At 50.5% G+C, this 16,911-nt stretch overlaps 1 protein-coding gene across 1 annotated transcript in view; it reads right to left on the bottom strand.

The window, feature by feature from the left end:
* Positions 1–16,911, bottom strand: part of LOC143925124 (uncharacterized) — a 91,294-nt gene that overhangs the window by 3,944 nt on the left and 70,439 nt on the right. Inside the window, exons 11-15 of the mRNA XM_077449741.1 lie at positions 11,916–11,960; positions 9,627–9,716; positions 5,949–6,002; positions 1,543–1,587; positions 814–909 (exon numbers count right to left, since the gene is read on the bottom strand). Of these exons, the coding sequence (XP_077305867.1) occupies positions 814–909; positions 1,543–1,587; positions 5,949–6,002; positions 9,627–9,716; positions 11,916–11,960 (330 nt within the window). The remainder of the gene's footprint in view (positions 1–813; positions 910–1,542; positions 1,588–5,948; positions 6,003–9,626; positions 9,717–11,915; positions 11,961–16,911) is intronic.

Raw genomic sequence — 16,911 nt, 5'->3', positions numbered from 1 at the left:
TCCAATGTCTTTCTTCTTGTCACTCTTCCATAAAGGGCAGATTTGTGGAGAGACGACTAATAGTTGTCCTGTGGACAGATTCTCCCCCCTGAGCTGTGGATCTCTGCAGCTCCTCCAGAGTTACCATGGACCTCTTGGCTCTTCTCTGATGAATGCTCTCCTTGCCCGGCCCGGTCAGTTTAGGTGGACGGCCATGTCTTGGTAGGTTTGCGGTTGTGCCCATACTCTTTCCATTTTCCGATGATGGATTGAACAGATCTCCGTGAGATGGTCAAAGCTTGGGAGATTGTTTTATAACCTAACCCTGCTTTATACTTCTCCACAACTTTATCCCTGACCTGTCTGGTGTGTTCCTTGGCCTTCATGATGCTGTTTGTTCACCAAGGTTCTCTAACAAACCTCTGAGGGCTTCACAGAACAGCTGTATTTATACTGAGATTAAATGACACACAGGCAGACTCTATTTGGGTGACTTCTGAAGGCAATTGGTTCCCCTAGATTTTAGTTAGGGGTATCAGAGTAAAGGGGGCACCATATAAATGCCCCCCCCCCCCCACACTTTTCACATATTTATTTGTATCATTTATCATTTTCCTTCCACTTCACAATTATGTGACACTTTGTGTTGGTCCATCACATAAAATCCCAATAAAATCCATTTATGTTTTTGGTTGTATCATGACCACATGTGGGGAATCTCAGGGGGTATGAATACTTTTTCCAGGCACTGTACCAGACCTTTCATACACACCGTTTGGTTGCTCAAGTTCAGTTTCTGGTCCAGCTGTCACGGTTCCTGGCATTTGGTCTTACCTGAAGGTCCAGCACCCTTCTCCCCAGGCTGCCCCTTGGGCCCCGGAGGACCAGGGGGTCCACTGTCTCCCTTGCTTCCCGGAGCTCCATTGGTCCCTGCAAAATGACAGTCAGTGGATGATGAGGTTGCAGAGGAGGAAGACAACGGCTGATCACAACCAAAAACAAAACTCAAATCTCCGTCTCGGGTCTCGTTCTGAAAAGCAACAAAAACCTTTTCTCTTAGTTTTAAATGGAATAGGGGGGGGGGAGGGGGGGTGAGAACTCCTTTTTTTGGGTTCTTCCTTCTCTCTGGAGCTCCATTAGGACCGCGCGGGAAGGATCTGTCCTGAAGCTGGCGGTTGCCAGCAATTGCTAATGGCACCCCAAAAAAAAAAAAAAAAAAAAAATCGAACAAATGCAGCATGTTTTTGCGCCCGCCAAACCCACGAGGGCGCCTGCCATACTTTTTCTGCATCCCCATTGAAACAAATAGGCTGTCAAAGACAGAATGAGCAAAAAACGTTCCGCATTCTAGTTGGGACCAGAGACTTCTCTGCCGATCTCTCTAACGGGACCAGCAGTAAAAACCCCACAGGGGATCTAATCCGACCCCATTCCATCCCAGACTAGGGAAGACGTTTTTTTTGGCTTGACATGGACCTCGGGATTCCTCCTACCTGGGGGGGATTTCAGGACAGATATTTGAGTCACCAATCAGATGGACTCATACAGCGCGTGCGGACTCACCTGCCGGCCCGCGGTCACCTTTCTGCCCCGCGTCTCCCTTCGTTCCTGGAAGAGAAATCGGCGAGAAATTTACAGAAATCTTGTCTCCAGGATTACGCTGCAGATGGTGGACAGAATCTCTAATGATTATAGCAAAATATTTCTGATAATAATATTATTATTATTAATAATAATAAAAAATTAAAAATAAATAAATACATAAAAAAATAATAATAATAATAGCTATAGATATTATTATTATCATAAAAAATAAAATAATGATTATAATTAAAAAGGAAATTAAAATAATAATCTAAAAAATATATATAAATACAATAAATATTTGAAAACAAAATAAAAAGCAAAATAAAAAATGAATACCTATAATAATAATAATAATAAAGAAATAGATATAATAATAATAATAATAATTTAACAAGAAATTGAAATAATAATAATCTAAATTTTTTTAAATAAAATATAACATTAATTAAAAAAATAATAATAATTATAATAACAATAATAATAATAATAATAGTAGTAATAATACAAAATAAATGATAATAATTATTATTATTATTCAAAAAAATAAATATTATTATTTCAATTTTTTTATTATAATAATAACAATTTTTATTTATTTTGTATGTATTTCTTTTATTTCTTTTATATTATTATTGTTAATAATAATAATAATAATAATAATAATAATAATAATAATAATAATAATAACAATATAAAAGAAATAACAGAAATACATACAAAATTTTTAAAAAAAACTAAAATATTATTATTATAATAAAAAATAATAATAATAATAAAAATAACAAAAAAAAAATTATATTTATTTTGTATACACGGTAAATGACTACATGAGCAGGCAACACAACTTATATATTATCTTTGTAATGTATATCTCATAAGAATACAATGTATGTTACATTTAAAGGAGAGCTTCAGCTTCAGCTCTCAGCTCCAAAAAAAATAATATACCAAGATAAAAACAAATATCATATTTAAAATATAAAATAGCTAAACCATCTTTTGCTGCAATATTCACCTTCAATCCAGAGAGTTCCCCTACAGTACTTCTTTCTGCCACCAGAGGTCCTCTGATGACCAGCATCATCACTCAACCCACTTCCCCTAAGCCCAGTTCTTTCTGGACCCACCCCTCCCCCCCCAAGCCTGTGATTGGACAGTAAAAGGAGAAGCAGCATAGTGATGTCACTCTACTCTCTCCTCCTATCAGTATGATTCTTGTGAACACATCAATCGATTGGCCCCTTGTGCTGCTTCTTCACCTCACACTCCAGCTCTGCTGTAAAAAGACTGCAGGAGGCTGATACTGAGTACCATTCAGGGACTTACACTGCTTGTATTTATGTATAAATAGCACAGATTTTTGCCTTTTTATTTGTGCCCGGAGTTCAGCTTTAAGGTGTATCTAAAGCCAAACCTTTGTTTCAGTTTTGGCCGGAGTGAAGGAGGATTGGACCATCTGGGGGATTTTTATTCCTTTCTGTATCCCTGTGGGGGGGGGGGGGGGGATTTTCCTTCTCTTTTGGTCCTAGTGATCATTATCACAGGAATATGGGGGACCCCTGTGCTGGTGACTTTGAGGGGTTCCCCCTTAATTTGGAGAGATAGCCTATCGTGTCTTGTTGTGAATCCAGGACAGGAAGTGACGGGGAATCTTTCCAGTGGGGACACAGATGGCAGAAAACTGGAAGGCGTCAGAACAAATATACTGTATACTCCGCCTAAAATGTAAACCAAGTTTTGGTTTTATTTCATGTCGGTACATTTCGGTGCAGCATTCATTGAATGGCGGACCGCGGTCTGGTCCCGGACTGAGTGACATTCCCGTCCACAGGTCTACAGTGATGCTTCACAACTGAAAGGAGGGGCACTCTGATCGGGACGCCTGATCTATGGGGTCACTCTGATGGGACGCCTGATCTACGGGGGCACTCTGATGGGGACGCCTGATCTACGGGGGCACTCTGATGGGGACGCCTGATCTACGGGGGCACTCTGATGGGACGCCTGATCTACGGGGGCACTCTGATGGGGACGCCTGATCTACGGGGGCACTCTGATGGGGACGCCTGATCTACGGGGGCACTCTGATGGGGACGCCTGATCTACGGGGGCACTCTGATGGGGATGCCTGATCTACGGGGGCACTCTGATGGGGACGCCTGATCTACGGGGGCACGCTGATGGGGACGCCTGATCTACAGGGGCACTCTGATGGGGACGCCTGATCTACGGGGGCACTCTGATGGGGACGCCTGATCTACGGGGGCACTCTGATGGGGACGCCTGATCTACGGGGGCACTCTGATGGGGACGCCTGATCTACGGGGGCACTCTGATGGGGACGCCTGATCTACGGGGGCACTCTGATGGGGACGCCTGATCTACAGGGGCACTCTGATGGGGACGCCTGATCTACGGGGGCACTCTGATGGGGACGCCTGATCTACGGGGGCACTCTGATGGGGATGCCTGATCTACGGGGGCACTCTGATGGGGACGCCTGATCTACGGGGGCACGCTGATGGGGACGCCTGATCTACAGGGGCACTCTGATGGGGACGCCTGATCTACGGGGGCACTCTGATGGGGACGCCTGATTTACGGGGGCACGCTGATGGGGACGCCTGATCTACAGGGGCACTCTGATGGGGACGCCTGATCTACGGGGGCACTCTGATGGGGACGCCTGATCTATGGGGTCACTCTGATAGGACGCCTGATCTGATGGGACGCCTGATCTATGGGGTCACTCTGATGGGACGCCTGATCTACGGGGGCACTCTGATGGGATGCCTGATCTACGGGGGCACTCTGATGGGGACGCCTGATCTATGGGGTCACTCTGATAGGACGCCTGATCTGATGGGACGCCTGATCTATGGGGTCACTCTGATGGGACGCCTGATCTACGGGGGCACTCTGATGGGGACGCCTGATCTACGGGGGCACTCTGATGGGGACGCCTGATCTATGGGGGCACTCTGATGGGGACGCCTGATCTACGGGGGCACTCTGATGGGGACGCCTGATCTACGGGGGCACTCTGATGGGGACGCCTGATCTACGGGGGCACTCTGATGGGGACGCCTGATCTACGGGGGCACTCTGATGGGGACGCCTGATCTACGGGGGCACTCTGATGGGGACGCCTGATCTACGGGGGCACTCTGATGGGGACGCCTGATCTACGGGGGCACTCTGATGGGGACGCCTGATCTACGGGGGTACTCTGATGGGGACGCCTGATCTACGGGGGCACTCTGATGGGGACGCCTGATCTACGGGGGCACTCTGATGGGGACGCCTGATCTACGGGGGCACTCTGATGGGGACGCCTGATCTACGGGGGCACTCTGATGGGGACGCCTGATCTACGGGGGCACTCTGATGGGGACGCCTGCTCTACAGGGGCACTCTGATGGGGACGCCTGCTCTACGGGGGCACTCTGATGGGGACGCCTGCTCTACGGGGGCACTCTGATGGGGACACCTGCTCTACGGGGGCACTTTGATGGGGACGCCTGCTCTACGGAGGCACTCTGATGGGGACGCCCGATCTACGGGGGCACTCTGATGGGGACGCCCGATCTACGGGGGCACTCTGATGGGGACGCCCGATCTACGGGGGCACTCTGATGGGGACGCCCGATCTACGGGGGCACTCTGATGGGGACGCCTAATATATGAGGGCACTCTGATGGGGACGCCTGATCTATGGGGCACTCTGATGGGTTCCGCCTGATCTATGGGGCACTCTGATGGGTTCCGCCTGATCTATAGGGGCACTCTGATGGGTTCCGCCTGATCTGTAGGGGCACTCTGATGGGTTCCGCCTGATCTGTAGGGGCACTCTGATCGGGACACATGCTCTTCGGGGGGCAAGCTGATGGGGACGCCTGATCTATGGGGGCACTCCGATGGTACCCCTGATCTATGGGGCACTTTGATGGTGGAACCTGATGTAAAGATCACTCTAATTGAGGCACCTGATATACGGTTTAGGAGTTATTTACCTGAAGACAGCATGCGCCTGTGCGCCGTAGACAGCGGCGCACAGGCGCGCTGGGAAGGCCTCAGATTGTGCCGATATGCCGCGAGTGTCGGCTTCCGTGCGCAAGCGCAGGAGTGATGTCATCCTCCAGCGAATCACAGCGCCGGAAGTCGCTCTGGGATCCATGGCAACGGCGAAGAGTAAGACGGAGGACCGCTTTGGGGGCTTCGTTCTCAGGTAAGTTATTCATAATGAGCTAGTATGCTATGCATACTAGCTCATTATGCCTTTGCCTTACAGGGTATGCTTTTTTTAAAAAAATTGCCTTTACTTTCGCTTTAAATACCCCTGATCTAGTGCTCCGTATGGGTATATATAATTTAAAGTGTGCCTGGATCTCCTTTCTGGCCCTTCATTCCGCTGGCTCCAGGTAATCCGGGGAGACCTGTGTTGGAGTAAAGCAGGTAAAGGTCACCTTTCATGACTCATTGGGGTTAAATTACTAAAACTGGAGAGGGCAAAATCTGGTGCAGCTCTGCATGGGAGCCAATCAGCTTCTAACGTCAGCGTGTTCAATTATGCTTTGACAATAAAACCTGGAAGCTGATTGGTTTCTATGCAGATCTGCCCCAGATTTTGCACTCTCTGGTTTTAGTAAATCTTCCCTATTGTGTTGTAGCTCTGCACCTTGTTTATCATTGTGTCCTTAAAGGTATCATTACTTTATGCATAATATGTGACTGACCCAGCACCTCTATAGCTCCTGTATATGATAAGCTTCACCAATGTCCAATTTAAAGCCAGGCTGCCATTTTGGACACAATTTGTATCCAAGGCCAATATACAACGACGCAATTATAATATGGCAATTGGTCACCTTTATCCAATAACTGAACAGGTCTGTGATGGGATAAAGCCAAGAAGGTCCATGTCTAGTATCAGTTGGTCACATTCATCTGGACTTGTTCTGTCATGCTGAAGATGTTTTGTAGGTTTTCCAAGACATTTCTTCAGTTCTAATGAGTGTCACGAACATCCCAAACATTTATATCCACACAGGGAGACCCAACACCTCAATCTGCCTTTTACTGGGAACTGGATCAAGGTGTTGGTGCTAACTGTGGACAGGGCTGAACTTACCATTGGGCTTCACTGGGCTCAAGCCCATGGGCCCCGCCCGATAGGGGGCCCCGCCAAGATACATAGCCGAGTGTACTCGGCTCGGCTCACAGTCACGCCCAGTCCCGCCCTATGATGGACATAACACAGGGACTGGGTGCAACTGTGAACCGAGCCGAGTACACTCAGCTACTCTCGGCTCCGCTCGGGACTGCAAGAGGACCCAAGAGCCGCCGAGAGGACCCGAGAGCCACCAAGAGGACCCGAGAGAACCCGAGAGCCACCAAGAGGACCCGAAAGCCACCGAGAGGACCCGAGAGCCACCGAGAGGACCCGAGAGCCACCAAGAGGACCCGAGAGCCACCAAGAGCACCCGAGAGCCACCAAGAGGACCCGAGAGCCGCCGAGAGGACCCGAGAGCCGCCGAGAGGACCCGAGAGCCACCGAGAGGACCCGAGAGGCGCCGAGAGGACCCGAGAGCCACCAAGAGGACCCGAGAGCCACCAAGAGAACCCGAGAGCTGCCGAGAGGACCCGAGAGCCACCAAGAGGACCCGAGAGCCGACGAGAGGACCCGAGAGCCACCGAGAGGACCCGAGAGCCACCAAGAGGACCCGAGAGCCACCAAGAGGACCCGAGAGCTGCCGAGAGGACCCGAGAGCCACCAAGAGGACCCGAGAGCCGACGAGAGGACCCGAGAGCCACCAAGAGGACCCGAGAGCTGCCGAGAGGACCCGAGAGCCACCAAGAGGACCCGAGAGCCGACAAGAGGACCCGAGAGCCACCAAGAGGACCCGAGAGCCACCAAGAGGACCCGAGAGCTGACGAGAGGACCCGAGAGCCACCAAGAGGACCCGAGAGCTGCCGAGAGGACCCGAGAGCCACCAAGAGGACCCGAGAGCCGACAAGAGGACCAGAGAGCCACCAAGAGGACCCGAGAGCCACCAAGAGGACCCGAGCGCCGCCGAGAGGACCTGAGAGCCGCCGAGAGGACCCGAGAGCCGCCGAGAGGACCCGAGAACCGACAAGAGGACCCGAGAGCCACCAAGAGGACCCGAGAGCCACCAAGAGGACCCGAGAGGCGCCGAGAGGACCCGAAAGCCACCAAGAGGACCCGAGAGCCGTCGAGATACACAGGACTCTGTATCTCAGCGGCGCCATTTTTAAATTTCCCTCCTAAAAGTTTTTTTCCTTAAAATTCCCTCCTAAACTTGGGGTGCGTGTTATGCGCCGATGAATACGGTAATGTATAGAAGGTAGGGCCCGAAAGTGACTCAAGCCCAGGGGCCCCCACCCCCCTAAGTCCTGCCCTGACTGTGGATATTCATTTTTGCCATGTAGAGTAATCATTGGCTCCAATTGGTCCTCACAGCAAGGTTGCCCATACCATTATGGATCCCCCACCAGGTTGGCAACAGCCATGAGGCTCCATTCACAAAATCTTTAACACCAACAAAAATATCTTTATTTTACCCATGTGACTTTACATTTCAAACCTCATTGGACGCAACCGAAAATAATTTCAAAGAAATATATATCCTTATCCTAACGTGTGACCTGAGCTGTTTTGATCTGTGAAGGTTCTCCAGGTCATGGTATATCTAGAAGTAGTTGCTCACGTTCAACCCCAACATTTATATCCACAGGTAACACCAACATCCTTAATCCAGTTACTAATGAAAGACAGGCGATGGCGTTGGTGGTACTGGTGTGGATATAAATTTTGGGGTATCTTCCAGACTTTCATTAGAACTGAAGAAGTGTCTCGGAGAAGCAGAGCAAGGCGCTACCTATGGGCAAGGTAAGCGTTGGCGTAGAGTGCACATCAGTCGGGGGCACCACGCTGGCGTGCCGCTGGTTCGAAGTTGTGTCCAAACTGACCTTGGCTCATCCATGTTTAAAGTCCAACTCCTGGAATTATAAAAATTCTACCCTCGCAGTGGGGTCCCCCTCATATTGCAAGGGTAAAATCCTCAATATGTCTAGGAGGGTACACGATCAGGCATTGTTATTTACCCTACCCGCTCCTCCAACCTGCCCCAGTGCTGCCCTCTCTTCTCCCTGAAACTCTGGTCTATGAGTAATTCCTCAGCGTCATACAATGCACGGCTATCAACCCTTCATTGTACATGGTGGGGGCGAGTATGAGACCACGGACAGGTGTGCCTTAGAGAGAACGCTACTGGAAACTCCTGTGTCCTCCATGCCAAGCAGCCTAGCCCATCTTGTGCCTTGGTATCCCTGTGCCTCCTGTGCCCCATGTCTTAAACTTGCACCCTGAGACTCCAAGTGCACCCGGTGCACCACATGTTTCCAAGGACACCCTGTAGTACCCAAGTCTCCAAATGCACTCCTGGACGCCTCCATGACTGCTGTGTCCCTGTGCAGCCTCTGGTCCTGCCAGCTGTTATCTGGCCTGATTTGCTCCCCCATCAGTACCCTCTACCACATCTCTACCTCCAGGTATGCTTCCACATTCACCAGGACTATCCTTTCTCTGTGACTAGGGACTGCTGTCCATGACTTGCAATTACACTGGGAAAAAACCCTGCAGAAGGGGGCGCTCTTGGACCTCCAAAATGCTTTCTTGGATTGTCCTCCTTACTTTTATTGGAATAAAGTTCTATGTGGACCTCTTAGCAGTGGTGTGGCCCTTCAATAGGCATTTTTGTTACTATGCACATCAATTGGCTCTGAAGAAGGAGATCTAAATGCCTGAAACGTGTTGGGTTATTGTTCGCTCCTCAGTAAAATCTCCTACATGATTAAAGATACCAGTGCTTCTAGGGGTTTTGTCCCTCCATAGAGAGCGAAGTGCTCAGGATTTCACTTTCTGTCTTATCTTATGTCTATAGATAGATTTAGACATCGGTTTATAGCTCCCCCAACACATAAAAATGATTATCTTCCCTTGTCCATGAGATCCTCCTTGTCCATGAGATCCTCCTTACCTGAATGTCCAGCACTGCCGCTGTCTCCTTTGCTTCCTTTCTCTCCTTGTAGGCCCTGAGGACCGGGGATTCCGGTGGCCCCCATACTTCCTGTAATACATGGAGGATGAGAACATTGTTGCAGTATAGCAATAAAAATGTGTGTTTCTGCCTCATGGGGTTTTGTTCTCATCTCTGCACCTTCTCTTTACATTCAGTGGGGTGATTCTTTGTTTTCAGTCCTCTTCTGTCTGTAACTCTATACACAATGTCGGCCCCAGCTAAGAATTCTAGAACATTCTCTTATATGGAGCAGATAGGAAGCCAACCAGGGCAGGCATAGAGGGTAGTATTGATCGGAGATCCAACCCACAAGGCATGAAGATGGAGATCTCAAAGAGGAATTGACAGGAACATTTCTATTACTCTTTAATTGATCATTTAAAGGATAACTCCACCCAGAACTGGCTTTCCATTGTGTAGTGTGCGCTAGAGAACTAAACTATCTGATGGTTTCTTTTATTGATTGATTTATTTATTTTATTATTCTTCATTTGTCTCACACCTCTGAGTTCCCGGGTCTGTACACCCGCTGTGCCCATTATGAGGGGTTCTCACCATCTCTGTGCCGTATTCCCGGGTCTGTACACCCGCTGTGCCCATTATGAGGGGTTCTCACCATCTCTGTGCCATATTCCCGGGTCTGTACACCCGCTGTGCCCATTATGAGGGGTTCTCACCATCTCTGTGCCGTATTCCCGGGTCTGTACACCCGCTGTGCCAATTATGAGGGGTTCCCACCATCCCTGTACTGAGTTCCAGGGTCTGTACACCCGCTGTGCCCATTATGAGGGGTTCCCACCATCCCTGTACTGAGTTCCTGGGTCTGTACACCCGCTGTGCCCATTATGAGGGGTTCCCACCATCCCTGTGCCGAGTTCCCGGGTCTGTACACACTCTGTGCCCATTATGAGGGGTTCCCACCATCCCTGTACTGAGTTCCCGGGTCTGTACACCCGCTGTGCCCATTATGATGAGGGGTTCCCACCATCCCTGTGCTGAGTTCCCGGGTCTGTACACCCGCTGTGCCCATTATGAGGAGTTCCCACCATCCCTGTGCTGAGTTTCCGGGTCTGTACACCCGCTGTGCCCATTATGAGGGGTTCCCACCATCCCTGTGCTGAGTTCCCAGGTCTGTACACCCGCTGTGCCCATTATGAGGGGTTCCCTCCATCCCTGTGCTGAGTTCCCGAGTCTGTATACCCACTGTGCCCATTATGAGGAATTCCCACTATCCCTGTGTTGAGTTCCCCGGTCTCTACACCCGCTGTGCCCATTATGAGGGGTTCCCACCATCCCTGTGCTGAGTTCTCGGGTCTGTACACCCGCCGTGCCCATTATAAGGGGTTCCCACCATCCCTGTGCTGAGTTCCCGGGTCTGTACACCCGCCATGCCCATTATGAGGGGTTCACACCATCACTGTGCTGAGTTCCCGGGTCTGTACGCCCGCTGTGCCCATTATGAGGGGTTCCCACCATCCCTGTGCTGAGTTCCCAGGTCTGTACACCCGCTGTGCCCATTATGAGGGGTTCCCCCCACCATCCCTGTACTGAGTTCCTGGGTCTGTACACCCGCTGTGCCCATTATGAGGGGTTCCCACCATCCCTGTACTGAGTTCCTGGGTCTGTACACCCGCTGTGCCCATTATGAGGGGTTCCCACCATTCCTGTGCTGAGTTCCCGGGTCTGTACACCCGCTGTGCCCATTATAAGGGGTTCCCACCATCCCTGTACTGAGTTCCCGAGTCTGTACACCCGCTGTGCCCATTATGAGGGGTTCCCACCATCCCTGTGCTGAGTTCCCGGGTCTGTACACCCGCTGTGGCCATTATGAGGGGTTCTCACCATCCCTGTGCTGAGTTCCCGGGTCTGTACACCCGCTGTGCCCATTATGAGGAGTTCTCACCATCCATGTGCTGAGTTTCCGGGTCTGTACACCTGCTGTGCTCATTATGAGGGGTTCCCACCATCCCTGTGCCGATTTCCCAGGACATACATATGAAGATGGGAATACCAAATTCCTCAGACGGACAGGAACAGAGCGGGGAATTATGGCAGGGAGATCTCTTCTGAGCACACAAAAGCCTAAAGTTTCACTTTTGGATGGACTGACCTTTAAAGTAATAAAAAATACAGCAAAACAATCATTATGCAACAAGGATAAGGACAGACCCCCCCGGGTACCCGGACAGCATTTCACCAACCATGTTATGATATCCATATCACACACAATAAAAAAATTAAAATTACCTTTCACTCCAGGTGGTCCCGCTATCCCCGGCTTACCAGGCACCCCTGCAGAACACACAATAATGTTTATATCAAAGGAGATAATCTGAAATTCAACATAAAATGTCCTTATTGTCGGCTGAACCACTCCCCTCCCCCAGCAGTACTTTGTTTTCACCACAAGATGTCCTCAGTCTTCTGCATTGAATGACGGCCAGCATCACTCAACTCACTTCCTGGTCATGGACCCGCCCCCTAGCCTATGAATAGACAGCGAAGGAGCACTGTGAGGAGCCCATCACGCTGTCACTCTGCTCTCTCCTTCTATCAGCCTGCTCCTAGTCAGTACATTAACTCATCGACTTCTTGTGTTAAAAAAATGTCATCCTGTTCCTGTTGAAAGCAGTGTGGCAGATAAGGCTTAATGCTGGGCTGTCCCCTGCCCAGAGACCCCCACAACCCCCTTGCAGGAGACGCTTGCTCTCATCAATATGGAGGCAAGGTGGTTTGCAAGGGGGAAGGTCCCACCTGACAAGCCACCTACTTTTGTCGACCACCTCTGACCATGTCCCCTCTTCTTCATCATCCACCCGCCTTCATCAACCACCATCGACCACCCTCCTCCTTATTCATCATTCACCCACCATCATCAGCCACCACTGACCATGCCCAACCTCTTCTTCATCATCCACCCGCCTTCATCGACCACCATCGATCAACCTCCTCCTTATTCATCATTCACCCACCATCATCAACCACCACGGACCATGCCCCACCTCTTCTTCATCATCTACCCTCCATCATCAGCCACCCCACCACTGAGGACCATCCCTTTTCTCATCATTCACACTCTTTCATCGACTACCACTGACCATGCCCCCCTTTTCTTCATCATCCACTTGCCTTCATTGGCCATCACTGATCATCCCCCTTTTCTTCATCATCCAAACGTATTCATCAGTCACCAACGACCACCCCCCTTTTGCATCTTCCACTTGCCTTTATCAGCCACCATCCCTTCATCATTTACCTACCTTCAACAACCACCATGTTCCCTTTTTCATCATCCACCCACCTTTATCGACCACCACTGACCATGTCTCCTCTTCATTAGTGATGGACGAACTTCCGACGGGACGTTTCGCGAACGCGGACCGCGAACGAGGCCTACCGTTCGCGAAACCGAACGTTCACGGCGGGCCCCATTGACTTCAATGGGAGGCGAACTTCGCAAACCTTTAGGTCAAATTTGCAGCCACAAAATAATTATTAGCTGGGCAAACATAGTCCCACCACATGGCCAATGACATAATACATGTATGAGGTGAATTTGGGATCGATAACTACAAGCATTCTTTTTTTTATATGGGAAATTGTTCTGACAATTCAGGACTGTGGAGCGCATGAAGGCAATGGAGGAGAGGGAAGGTCAGGGACCAGGGTAGGCAAAGAAGAGGGTGCAGGAGATGATCACCAGCAGCGTGACATACAGCACTGACAGCAGCACTGTGATAGAGTCATCTGACAGCAGCACCGTGATACAGAGCACTGACATCAGCAGCGTGATATACAGCACTGACATTAGAAGCGTGACATTAAGCACTGACATCAGCACCGTGATATACAGCACTGACAGCAGCACCGTGATAGAGCGTACTGACATCAGAAGCGTGACATTAAGCACTGACATCAGCACCGTGATATACAGCACTGACTGCAGCACCGTGATAGAGAGCACTGACATCAGAAGCGTGACATTAAGCACTGACATCAGCACCGTGATATACAGCACTGACAGCAGCACCGTGACATTAAGCACTCACACCAGCACCGTGATATACAGCACTCACACCAGCACCGTAAGCAGCCCCAGGAGTAAGTCAGCACAGCACAGGGATGGTGTGATCCCCTCATAATAAGCAGGCCCAGGAGAAACTCAGCACAGCACAGGGATGGTGTGATCCCCTCATAATAAGCAGGCCCAGGAGAAACTCAGCACAGCACAGGGATGGTGTGATCCCCTCATAATAAGAACCCCCAGGAGGAAGTCAGCACAGCACAGGGATGGTGTGATCCCCTCATAATAAGCAGGCCCAGGAGAAACTCAGCATAGCACAGGGATGGTGTGATCCCCTCATAATAAGCAGGCCCAGGAGAAACTCAGCACAGCACAGGGATGGTGTGATCCCCTCATAATAAGCAGGCCCAGGAGAAACTCAGCACAGCACAGGGATGGTGTGACCCCCTCATAATAAGAACCCCCAGGAGTAAGTCAGCACAGCACAGGGATGGTGTGATCCCCTCATAATAAGCAGGCCCAGGAGAAACTCAGCACAGCACAGGGATGGTGTGATCCCCTCATAATAAGCAGGCCCAGGAGAAACTCAGCACAGCACAGGGATGGTGTGATCCCCTCATAATAAGAACCCCCAGGAGGAAGTCAGCACAGCACAGGGATGGTGTGATCCCCTCATAAGCAGCCCCAGTAGAAATATGACACCGCTCAACCTCTTCAAAGAGGAGGGTAGGGGCATATAGTACGGTGTGCTTTTTTGGGACAAGGAAGTGAGCCAAATGAAGAAAGAAGGTCTGTGTGCTTGATTAAAAAAATAGTTTATAGACATATACGTGGTCTACTGGTCACATGTGTTGAATTCCTCCGAGATCCATGCCTCATTCATTTTTAGAAATGTGAGGTAGTTAACACTGTCGTGAGCTAGGCGAGTACGCTTATCGGTCACGATCCCCCCTGCTGCGCTGAACGTCCTTTCAGACAGGACACTGGATGAGGGGCAAGCCAACAGTTCGATTGCAAATTGGGCAAGCTCTGGCCAGAGGTCAAGCCTGCCCACCCAGTAGTCCAGGGGTTCATCACTCCTCAGAGCGTCCACATCGGCCGTTAACCCGATGTAGTCGGACACCTGACGGTCTAGGCGTTCCCTGATGCTGGATCCGGATGACACCTGTCGATGGGTCAGCTGAAAGAATGACCTCATATCCGAAGTCACCAACACATCTTCAAACCGGCCTCTTCTTGCAGGCGCTGTTGGATTGGTACCCGCAACTCCTTCTCTGGGAGTGGGAATTGCTCCTCTGCCAGCGCACGCAAAAGCAGAATGCAGCATTTCTCGAAGCAAGGCCTGGAAGTGCTGCATTCTGACAGCCCTCTGCGACAGCGGTAACATTTCCGCCATTTTGTGTTTGTACCGGGGGTCTAAGTACGTTGCCACCCAGTACTGGTCCTTGACCCTTATGCTTTTTATACGGGGGTCCCTATTAAAACACTGGAGCATGAAGGCCCCCATTTGCACTAAAGTGGAAGCGGTGTGGTGGCCTGGCTCCTGCTCATCATCCAGGATAATGTCGTCCTCTTCATTCTCCTCTCCCCATCCACGCACAACAGGGATCCCAGAAAGGTTTAAAGCACGCTCTTCTTGCTCCTCCTCATCCGCCCCGGCACCATCCTCCTCTGACTCCTCTTCAGACTCCTGTTGTTGACTTGTCTCAGATAGAGTAGCCCCCCCTGGGAATTCATCCAGCATTGCGATTTCCTCATCTTCCCGCTCCTGCTCCTCCACAGCCTGATCAATGACACGACGCAATGCACGCTCCATAAAGAAGGCATAAGGTACCATGTCACTGATGGCGCCATGGCTGCGACTGACCAGTTTGGTGATCTCCTCAAATGGCCGCAGAAGTCTGCATGCGTCGCGCATGAGCAGCCACTGGCGCGGTGAAAAAAACCCCAGCTCCCCAGAACCGTTTCTTTCGCAGAGTTCATACAGGTAGACGTTAACTGCACGTTTCTGCTGGAGCAGCCTATCAAGCATATAGAAGGTTGAGTTTCATCGCGTCGGGCAATCGCAAATAAGACGTCTGACCGGCAGATGGTGTCGCCGCTGAATGTCAGCAAGGCGAGCCATGGCCGTGTAAGATCTTCTGAAATGGGCCGAGATTTTCCTTGCCTGCCGCAAGATGTCCTGGACCCCAGGGTATTTGACAAGGAATCGCTGCACGACCAAGTTTAAGACGTGTGCCATGCATGGCACGTGCGTGATTTTGCCCTGTTTCAATGCGCTAAGCAGATTGGCACCGTTGTCACACACCACTTTACCAACTGTCAAATTGAGCGGTGTTAGCCACTGATCTGCCTGTGAACGCAAAGCTGAAAGGAGTGCCGGGCCAGTGTGGCTCTTGGCTTCCAGGCACAACAGACGCAGCACGGCATGGCAACGTCTCACCTGGCATGTGGAATAGGTTCTGGGGAGCTTGAGCGGTGCAGCGGAAGAGACGCTAGCAGCGGAAAAGGAGGAGGCAGCTGAGGAAGAGAGGGAGGAGGATGGAGTAGGAGGAGGAGGAGAAGAAGAGTCAGGCCTGCATGCAATCCGTGGCGGTAAAACCAAATCTACATGGGTGCCACGGGTTACATGCTTGACGGCCGTCAGAAGGTTCACCCAGTGGGCAGTAAAAGTGATATACCTTCCCTGCCCGTGTTTGCTAGACCACGTGTCTGTGGTCAGATGTATCTTGGCACCGACACTGTGTGCCAGAGATACATTCACTTGCCGCTGAACATGGCCATATAGCTCTGGGATGCCCTTCTCTGAGAAATACTTCTTTCCTGGGACTTTCCATTGTGGTGTTCCAATGGCCACAAATTTGCGAAAGGCCTCCGAGTCCACCAGTTTATATGGCAGTAGTTGGCGGGCTATCAGTTCTGACAAGCCAGCCGTCAACCGTTGGGCAAGAGGGTTATCCGGCGTCATCATTTTTTTACGCTCGAACATTAGGCCCACGGAAGCCTGCCTTTTTGCAGAAAAATGTGAGCTTGGCGTGATGGAAGGTGGAGTGGAGGACAATTGTGAGGAGAGAGGAGAAGGAGAAGTAGAAGACGAGGCTGGACGGTGAGAGCCTGCAGTGTGGCTTTGTGTGTTACGTTGCTCCCACTGGGCTCGGTGATGGCTGCTCATGTGCCTTCTTAAGGCGGTCGTCCCTAGGTGAGTGTTGGGCTTACCGC

Source organism: Lithobates pipiens, unplaced genomic scaffold, assembly GCF_037356315.1.
Source record: "Lithobates pipiens isolate NorthernLeopardFrog02 unplaced genomic scaffold, aLitPip1_a1.2 Scaffold_22, whole genome shotgun sequence".
NCBI classification, from domain to species: Eukaryota; Metazoa; Chordata; class Amphibia; order Anura; family Ranidae; genus Lithobates; species Lithobates pipiens.
The sequence above is the reverse complement of the archived record's forward strand: the minus strand, read 5'-3'. Positions and strand labels throughout refer to the sequence as shown.